The 10,575-nt window shown below is 36.1% G+C and overlaps 1 protein-coding gene across 2 annotated transcripts in view; it reads left to right on the top strand.

Annotated features, from left to right (window-relative positions):
- The first annotated feature begins 1,344 nt into the window (after window positions 1-1,344).
- Window positions 1,345-10,575, top strand: part of slx4ip (SLX4 interacting protein) — a 65,675-nt gene continuing 56,444 nt past the window's right edge. For both annotated transcript variants that reach the window (XM_061910583.1, XM_061910582.1), the window contains exon 1: window positions 1,345-1,660. In XM_061910583.1, coding sequence (XP_061766567.1) covers window positions 1,634-1,660 — 27 coding nt within the window. In that variant the 5' untranslated portion in view covers window positions 1,345-1,633. The remainder of the gene's footprint in view (window positions 1,661-10,575) is intronic.

Below are 10,575 nucleotides of genomic sequence, written 5' to 3'. Positions count from 1 at the left end.
TTATAAAAATATAACGCTATATTATGAAAATACAGACATTTTGTTAACGCTATATTATAAAAAAAAAAGAAAAATTAAAAAAGCAATTTACAAACAAGCTATGGGATGACATAAGAGGAAACGTGAGGAAACGTGACTCCAGAAGTAAATGCGTCATTCCATAGCTTGTGTTTGTAATGTTTTATTTTTTTTATAATATAGCGTTAACAACACGTCTGTATTTTATAATATAGCGTCTGTATTAATCATGACCCCGGAAGTAAATGGGGGGAGAATGTTTTTGTAGGGGAAAAGAAATTTGGCGTGACAGCTTCTACATAGGCTACTGTAACCTATTTTTATGGTTTTGCCTGTTTGTGTTGTTTTTGGCACTTATCCTGTTATTGTGTTGAAACGAGGACGTTTCATTTTGTAGGAGGGGGGATATGTAACTTATTTTTATGGTTTTGCCTCTTTGTGATGTTAAGTTCCTGTTATACAGTATATGCCTTGAGCTCTTATTTTGAAGGTGAAATTAACGGAAATTGTGTCATCTTGGAGTGGAGCGGAGTTTTTGAAAACAAACGAAATAAAGTGGTCCTGGTACTCTACCTTTGCAACCTCATTATTCTATTTGCTAAGTTTTATATTCATAAATGTAAGTTTCTCCATACCTAACCTATCTGTTGTGCCTTTAAAAACATTTTGAACTTTACATTAAAACGCTCTCTACCTCTATCAACTAAAAAGCTGTGAAAACGATGATACTGTGTTCCAAATTTAAGTCAATTAACGAATCTGAATGAGCCTATGGCTTTGTACTTTGTTTATTATATATATATTTTTTGTATACTATTTTTGTTATTTTGAATTTACAATCCTCTGGCGCTGTTGTGTACTGTTTTATCTTGTTCTTTGACTTACAGTTTGTAATTGTTGAAATTTATAAATAAACATTTGAAAAAAAAGAAAAAAAAAGTGGTCCACGTGTAGAACTAAAGCCTCTGTGTTTGTTATTTTATAGTGTCCAGTCTTGCATGCACTGTTTTACACTAAAATAACAAACACGGAGGCTCTAGTTCTACACGAGGACCACTTTATTTCGTTTGTTTTCAAAAACTCAGCTCCACTCCAAGAAGACATCGTTTCCGTTCTTTTCACCTTCAAAATAAGAGCTCAAGGCACATACTGTATAACAGGAACTTAACATCACAAAGAGGCAAAACCATAAAAATAAGACGGTTGCATAGTAGTGATTTAAAAAAAAAAATAAAATTCTTTCAGTAAAGATTGTTTTCATGTGTGAAATTAAATATATATAATAAGTAAATAAATAAATTAGTGAACAAGTGAGTGAACACGACATTGGAATATCGGCTACCGGACGTCAACATGACGTCATATTCTGTCGCCTGACTCGCTTTGACAGAAATTCAAAACTCCTGGCGGTAGAAAATCTATGTTTACCTTTTATACATTTTACCCTAGTGGTATTCTCAATGATAATTACTAATTATAAATAATGTCGGATTCTTTTTGCTGATTGTTGGACGTTGTCTTACTGCCGACTGATTTACTTGACTTCTGTTTTTAATTCGTCAAACGTGTGTATTGAGTGTAGTGTCTGGGAAACTGCTTCAGTTTGTTGAATGCAATGGCTCCTCTCAAATTTGTCATTAAGGTAAGTCAAACTCTTAACAATGTTACTTTTTAACTACATGTATGTATGTAATATATGTTTTTATTTTTATTGTAATATTTTTCTATTTTGTTTCCATTTATACCCCCATTATTTACTTTTTACTTTTAAATTCGATCTCAATTCTGTACACTGCTGCTGGAATTTAAAATTTCCTGCGGGAACTCTCCTGAAGGAATCAATAAAGTTCTATCTATCTATCTATCTATCTATCTATCTATCTATCTATCTATCTATCTATTGCACAGTACAGTATTGCAATATATCATACTCTATTTAAATGAAGTACAGTATTTCCTTGAATTCCCGCTGGGGCGCTAATTAATTTAAAACCTCTTCTCACTCCTGCGCTTACCAAAGGCATACGGTAAAAGTAAGCATGCGCTAATTATTTTAAAACCTCTTTTCACTCCGGCACTTACCAAAGGCATGCAGTAAAAATTTGAGTGTGATGTAAGCTTGGACCTTAAATCCTACTGAATAGCTCTCAATCTTCTTCCCTTTATGCAATTTCAAATTACCGGTATTGAAATCAGCCTCCTCCATTTTGAAAATGATGACAGGGGAAGTGTCACTCGTCACGTCACGAGTTTGGCCAGGCGGTAATACTAAGCATGCGCTAATTATTTTGGGAAGCAAGTTTAACCCGGCAGTAATTCAAGGCAGGCGCATACTATATGCCCTGCGGCAATTCAAGGAAATACAATAGTTGTGGAAAATGGTAAGAAAAATAACAGCAACATTTTCTAAATACAACTAAACGTTACTGACAGTAACCTATTCATTATTTAGTAAAACAATTTACCCTGTCACTTGTACAACAAACAAAATCACAATGTCCATGTAAGTTCACAAAAATATGTGAGTGGTAATTGTGTGGGATTTTTGCTGACTTCAACAATTATTATAGGATACTTTAACGGTGAAATGTATTTAATTCTATTATAGACACTCAGTGGCAAAAAATAGACAAATTGTAAGCATGGTGGAAGACGGGTTAGTGCGTCTGCCTCACAATACGAAGGTCCAGGGTTCGATCCTGCCCTCGGGATCTTTCTGTGTGGAGTTTGCATTTTCTCCCTGTGACTCCGGGTACTCCGGCTTCCTCCCGCCTCCAAAGACATGCACCTGGGGAATGGTGGATTGGCAACACTAAATTGGCCCTAGTGTGTGAATGTGAGTTGGAATTTTGTCTGTCACTCTGTGTTGGCCCTGCGATGAGGTGACGACTTGTCCAGGGTGTACACCGCCTTCCGCCCAAATGCAGTTGAGATAGGCTGCAGAACCCCCCGCGACCCTGAAAGGGACAAGCGGTTGAAATAGATGGATGGATGGACTTTTTTTTATTCTAAATTTAAGTGAATACATTTTCTCAATTGCAAACAGGCTTGTCAAGTAGACATCAATAAACATAGGTCTTTATTTATTTATTTAAATTTTTTTCAAATTCTTTTGTAATCAGACAATATTTTCGGTATGTTAGATGGAATCTTTACACATGAAGAGGAAATGAACAGGACCATCACTTTTTTGGACACGAAAATGCACCGCAAAGATGATGGCAGTCAAAACATTACTGTTCATCAAAAACCGACACACACTGACCAATCAATATCTACTCTGGACCTCCGAACATCCCACAGCACACAAACTATCAGTCGTGAGAACACTCTATGAACGGGCCAATATCATGACAGAAGAACAAGATAGAAAAAAAGAAGAGAAACACATCCAAAATGCACTCACAATTGCCAATATCCCACCTAGGCCATCAAAAAAGGTGATCAACAAGTAAAAAAACAAGGAAAAGAGGAAAAAAGAAGAAACTTAAAGAACAAGAAGGTCATAACTTTACCATATATTAGAGGAGTAACTGAACCAATACAGCGGGTCATTAAAAAACACAAAATAAACAGTTAAACCTCACACAAAAACAAGACCGTTACTTGTCCATCCAAAAGACAAAATAGAACAAGACAAGAAATGCAATCTACGAAATCCTGTGTAAATAATACGAAAAATCATACTTTGGAAAAACAGGGAGGACATTCAACACAAGGAAGAAAGAACATCAGAAAGAATGCGACAAAAAGACAACTACAATGTTTACAAGAAGCCTAAAACAAAAATCCGAACAGGAAATCTTAAAATCATCCGTATCAGATCATTGCAAAAATAACCACATCATGGAGTGGGACAACAGCAAAATCGGGACCGAAAGTAATTAATTCAAACGATGGATTAAGGAGATTGAACTAAGGAAGCAGTCGAAATATGTCGGGTAAAGATTCCATCTCATATATCGAAAATATTGTCTGATTGCAAGAAAATTTGAGATTATATGAATAAGAATACATAATGAATGAACCTTTTTGAGCAACATTAAACATAGGTATTGTACTTTTGTGGTATTGTACTTTTGTTGGAGTTTACTCATTTCATCAAAAATCGTATGTTACAGTAAAGTTGAAATGGTGATACAAATAATATACTACTACAGTGGTACCTCAGTTTTGTCATTAATCAGTTGTACACAAACTGAAAAAACTTTTAGTAGAAAATAAAAATGCAAATCAAATAATCTGTTCCAGACACCCTAAAATATTAACACATGAAACATTTTCTAAAGAATAATTACAGAATTACAGGCAGAAAATAATGCAACATTTATATAAGTTACGGATGAAACGGATAAATGACCATAAGATTATTTGATCACTTGTGTTTTCGTGCTGGTGAAGACGGTAGTAAGCCGGAGGGAAGGAAGAGTCAAGCAGATGCAACCTTCAATATTCACTACACGTTTTTTTTCAAATTCAGTACTGTTTCTCACCTTCAAATTTGCTGGAATTTGCAACTTTTTTGGCCCATTGTTGGCCTATTTTGCTGCCCTTATTCTATCAGTGGAAAAAGTTTTGACAACCCTGCTATAAAGTATTAATTCTCATGATAAATAGTAGTTTACGTTAGAACCCGGTGTAAGAGAAAATCCAAAATAAATTTAAACATGCACCCAAATCTTGTTTTTAAAATCATTGAAGATTTATCTCCATATATAAAAAACAGTATATATAATCATGGCACTCTGTGGGGGTAAAAATGGTCTTAATAAATTATCAAGGACCTCAAGTTGATACGTTGTTTTCTCTTGAAACGATACTGTTTGAAAATGTCAATTGTAGTTTGGCAAAGGCAGACTTTTTCATTAAATATGATTAATGCTGTGATGATTGATTGGTTGACTGTACAGGTCAGCACTAAATGTATGTTATGGTTGTACTATTAATGTATTTTGTAACTTAAAGTTACAAGTGATTTTTACTACAGGAAAGTACTACTACACTGTTTTAAAGGCAGACTTTTTAATGCTATATTTCTAATACTGTGCAGTTGATTGGCTAAAGATCTATTACTAAACATTGGTTTGGTAACTGTTCACTTGGTTCGTCCTATACTTGTTTATGGTAATGTTACTGATTTTTGTATACAGGTAAAGCTAAAGAAATTTGAATATCTTGCAAAAGTTAATTCATGTCAGCAATTCAACTTCAAATGTAATCATGTGATGTAAACTCACTACATGCAAAATGAGAAACAGTACATCACTTTGTCGACATTGTGTTATGTTAAGGCTTCATTCCAAAATAATAAATATGAATGATATAAAAAATAAATTCATTTTTGTCCTCAAAATTCTACAGACAATGCCCCATAATGAAAATGTGAAAAAGTTATTTTAGAAAATTTTGCAAATTCATAAAAAAAAAATAAAAAAATAAATCACGTGTACTTTAAGATTGCTCAATACTTTGATGATGCACTTTTGGCAACAATCACAGCCTGAAGTCTTTTTGAATACGATGCCGCAAGCCTTGCACACCTATTTTTGGGCAGTTTCGCCCATTCGTCTTTGCCAATTTCTCTTTGTAGGGAATTCAACTTTCTTTTGACATTTAAAACTCTTTACACAATGAAACCCATTATCTACATCAGGGATCACCAATGCGGTGCCCACGGGCACCAGGTAGCCCGTAAGGACCAGATGAGTCACCCGCTGGCCTGTTCTAAAAATAGCTCAAATAGCAGCACTTACCAGTGAGCTGCCTCTATTTTTGTTATTTTATTTATTTTCTAACAAGCTGGTCTCGCTTTGCTCAGCAGTTTTAATTCTAAGAGGGACAAAACTGAAATAGAATTTGAAAATCCAAGAAAATATTTTAAAGACTTGGTGTTCACTTGTTTAAATAAACTCATTTATTTTTTTTACTTTGCTTCTTATAACTTTCAGAAAGACAATTTTAGAGAAAAAATACAACCTTAAAAATGATTTTATGATTTTTAAACACAAAAACCTTTTTACCTTTTAAATTAATTCCTCTTCTTTCTTGACAATCTAAATCAATGTTCATGTAAAAAAATTTTTTTTATTGTAAAGAATAATAAATACATTTTAATTTAATTCTTCATTTTAGCTTCTGTTTTTTCGACGAAGAATATTTGTGAAATATTTCTTCAAACTTATTATGATTAAAAAAAAAAAATTCTGCAAATCTAGAAAATAATTACAATCAATTTTAAATCTTATTTCAAATTCTTTTAAAGTTCTTTTAAAATGTTTGGTCTGGAAAATCTAAAAGAAATAATGATGTGTCTTTGTTAGAAATATAGCTTGGTCCAATTTGGTATATACTCAAACAAAGTGCAGATTGGATTTTAACCTATTCAAAACATGTCATCAAAATTCTAAAATTAATCTTAATCAGGAAAAATTACTAATGATGTTCCATAAATTCTTTTTTGAATTTTTTTTCAAAAAGATTCGAATTAGCTAGTTTTTCTCTTCTTTATTTCGGGTGAATTTTGAATTTTAAAGAGTCGAAATTGAAGATAAACTATGTTTAAAAATTTAATTTTCATTTTTTCCTGTTTTCTCCTCTTTTAAACCGTTCAATTAAGTGTTTTTTTCATCATTTATTCTCTACAAAAACGTTCCGTAAAAGGAAAAAAAATGTGCTACGAAATGACTGACAGAAATACCCCTTTTTATATATATATATATATATATATATATATATATGTATATATGTATATATATATATATGAGTTGTTTTTTTTCCCTTGGCCTCAGTCTGCACCCCCTCTCCATGGCCCAGGCCAAGACCGATTTTTTTTTGTCCTTTTAATCTTCTATCCCACCCCTGTTTACCTGTATCTCATCTTTTTTGTAAGGGGCGCTGGAAGCCGGCAGACCCGTCAGCGATCCTGTTCTGTCTCCCTGTAATGTTTGTCTGATCTTGAATGGGATTGTGCTTAAAATTTAAATGTTCCCGAAGGAACTCTCCTGACGGAATAAATAAAGTACTATCTAATCTAATCTACTATCTAAGATGGAGGAAGCGGGGATCAAACCTGAAACCCTTAAAGTGGCACGGCCACGCCACCACGGTCATCAGGTTGGACGGGAAGCGTTGGTTTTCATCTAGGATGTCTCATTACATTGCTGCATTCATCTTTCAACCTACCTTGACTATTTGTAGAATGTTAAAGACAAGAATGAATTTATTCCAGTTCGGAATAAGGCTATGTATGACATAACAAAATGTGAAAAAAGTGAAGCGCTGTGAATACTTTTCGAAATCATTGTATCTTGAGTTGCGTGTTAGGAGCCAACGTCATATATTAGTTTCACTTTGGAAATCTAATTGCTGGAATATGATATCAGCATTTTTTTAGGTGCACCTGTATCTTTGTCATGTATTTTAAATAGATTTGATTAATCTTCAGGAATGGGGAATGTCCGTGTTAACGTTAATTTTTGTGTCAATTTTCCAATTTTCAAGATATCACTTCTGTGTTTTTTTTTTAATGAAATATATATATTTTTTAATACAAATAAAAATAAAATGTGTTTAATGCTCGCCTCAGCCGCTTACTCACTGTTCCTCTTGCCTAAACGCCGCACTGAATTGCAGACCAGGGAGACGATCAGTTGCCAAATGGGAAAAACATTTCCGAGTTCTTTGCACGCATGTTAGAGAATTTTACAACATGTTTTCAATTATAATAATGTTAGTAAATCATGCTAAAAATACAACAACATTCTGTGGTACATTACATGGGACATGCATGTTTTAAAAAGACCGCCAAAAGAGGTTGGGAGATCCATCTATCTATCCATTTTCTACCGCTTGTCCCTTTTGGGGTCGCAGGGGTTGGTGCTGGAGCCTATCTCAGCTGCATTCGGGTGAAAGCCTTTGTACATCCTGGACAAGTCGCCGCCTCATCGCAGGGCCAACACAGATAGATAGACAACATTTGCACTCACATTCACACACCAGGGCCAATTTAGTGTTGCCAATCAAGCTATCCCCAGGTGCATGTTTTTGGCGGTGGGAAGAAGCCGGAGTACCCGCAGGGAACCCACGCAGTCATGGGGAGAACATGCAAACTCCACACAGAAAGATCCTGAGCCCGGAATTGAACCCAGGACTACTCAGGACCTTCACATTGTGAGGCACATGCACTAACCCCTCTTCCACAGTGCTTCCGAGGTTGGGAGATGAGAATACATTTAGGATAAATTATAGTGTACAAATGAACCCAATTGCAGGAAATTATTTCCAAAATGTTCTCTCGATGGTTGCGTGGCACCACTTCGTGCCGAATAGAAATGTTCCTCTTTTTTTCGTCTGGTTTCCTTTTTTCCTCAAAGGCATGCCTGCATCCTATTAACAAGCTTTCGCCACTAGAGGGAAGTATTACTACATATTTTAAAACCCTTGTCTTAGCAGACTGGTATTGTTGCTCCCCTGTTAATGCAATTTATTTACAGGTCCTGGTCATGTTTTTTGCAAATTTCAAAAATAGATCTCCCCTTCAGAGCCTTTGATGATGGTCAGTAAAAACACACACAAAACAGGAAACGCTTTCTATTACAAAGCTGAGTTGTTCATCCTCAGTCGGAATTTTTGTCAGCAATAATGCACCTCAGATGTTTTTGTTAAGTACAGGCAAAGCATTTGATCCCTCGTTTGTTGATGTTTCATTTATTGAGAATTTTGAACAAGGGCTTCAGACATGTTGTTCTGATCTGCACATCCTCTACCATTTCATGTGTGCCTCATTGACCAGATATTGCATTCAGTTATTTTTTATTTGTTTCATATGCATGCCTGCATACAGGCCACCCCTCCCTGGTTGGTTGTGGGAGAGTAAAATGCTAGAGGTTCACGGAGGGTTTCTTCCCACTGGGCACATAATGATACAGTTGTGTTATTCTGCCTGAGAAAATGCTAAAAGATTCAACCACGCTCAACCAACTAACCACACACAAGCATGTAAGATGGGATCGGGTTAAACAATAGCATACAAGACACTGAAGAGGCTCCTCTTCCACAAATCTAACACCAATGTCACCAGGTTTTCAATGAATGGATTAACTTCTAGAACAACTTTCTGCTAGGAAAGTTTATTCTGTGGCGACATGTGGCGTTTGTTGCTGTTTGCAAGGCTTATAAAAGCGTTTATGCGTCATGTTCTCTGATTCACAGTGCCATGTTTACTAGGCTGCTTACCAGCGGGTTTTATGATCCTTTCCTTTTCAAAGCAGCTCCCTCCCTCGTCTGCGGAACTGAAGGGGGTGCACCTTCTTAAATTGGCCTATAGGCCTAGACTCTGTAGTCAACTGCCGCTTCGTGGACCTCCTGAATAGGGCCTGAAGCAAAAACACTGATCCACCGAAGCGCTGCTGCCAGTTCATAACCACTGTAGAACCCTGCAATCTGTCTTTTATTAGTCAAACGCACCACTGACATCTAATGTAGTAAGCTGAGGCAGAAAGCCACTAGTTTTTACAAGAATAAAAGGTTTTAGGTACCGCAGAACATTTTCATGTCAGAGGTTTATGCACTGTTTAGTGTTGTTGTCACTCTGCAGATGAGCCCATATGGGACCACACATCATGTCTCTGTATACAATCACACCAATCTAATAGAAACATTTTGACATTTTGCAACAGAGTGAATCCTTTTCAAAGAAGTGACATTGATACAAAAATAAAGCTAGCACTGTGTTATATTATGTGTGCACAAAATACTTTTAATATAGAAACCAGACATAGATATGTATCGTCTTATTTCTGGAGGCAGTGTCTGAGTTTTGTTTGCTGTACGTTTCCCGCAGATATTCTTGTCTGTTCTTGCTGCTCAAATTCCACTCCTGGGTTGTGTCTCTTTTTATTATCAAAAAAGAGAGCTCAGGTGTGCTGCACGAATGGAGCTTTGCACACAAATCACTGTGACATACACTCTCCATTCATATGGATCAATTATAATAATGATAACACATTACTGAGCCTCTGCACTCGATATCTGGCAGTTTGAAAAATTGGAGCGGAGAGTTTTGTTTATTTTTTTTAAGGGGAAACCCAGGTGACTCACAGAGTTTAGAGTGACTTAAATAAAGCTTGAAGGCAAAGTTGTCACACCCACCGAGTGCTCTCTCTCTCCTGATTTGTTTGCAGAGTTCCATGCGAGGACGAAAGTCCGAAAAAGGGAGAAATGTAAGTTTTACCTAGTGACACCACATCTGCTGCCCCTTCTCATCTAATGTAAACAGCTGCGGCTGGTTAGTGTTAGCCTCTGAGCTAAGTGCAGTCTGAGAAGGTCTGGCTCTTATGCAGCGCGATAGCAAAGGCAAAGGGCAGTAAGGTGAGGAGTTGGGTGAAGCTGCTCAGGGTGTTCGGGCCCTTTGCCCAACTTGGAGCAACAAGAATGGACAGCCAGGTCTGGAAGGGAAGGAAGATAAGGGAAGGTAGAAAGTGTTTTTGGAACTGAAAGTGATATAGACCAGAGCTCTGAAGAACAGAGGGGAAACTTAACTGGGTTTGAGACAGGAAT

The sequence above is a fragment of the Nerophis ophidion genome, linkage group LG09 (assembly GCF_033978795.1).
Source record: "Nerophis ophidion isolate RoL-2023_Sa linkage group LG09, RoL_Noph_v1.0, whole genome shotgun sequence".
Taxonomy (NCBI): domain Eukaryota; kingdom Metazoa; phylum Chordata; class Actinopteri; order Syngnathiformes; family Syngnathidae; genus Nerophis; species Nerophis ophidion.
Note: the sequence above shows the minus strand (reverse complement) of the source record. Positions and strands in the feature narration are given on the sequence as shown.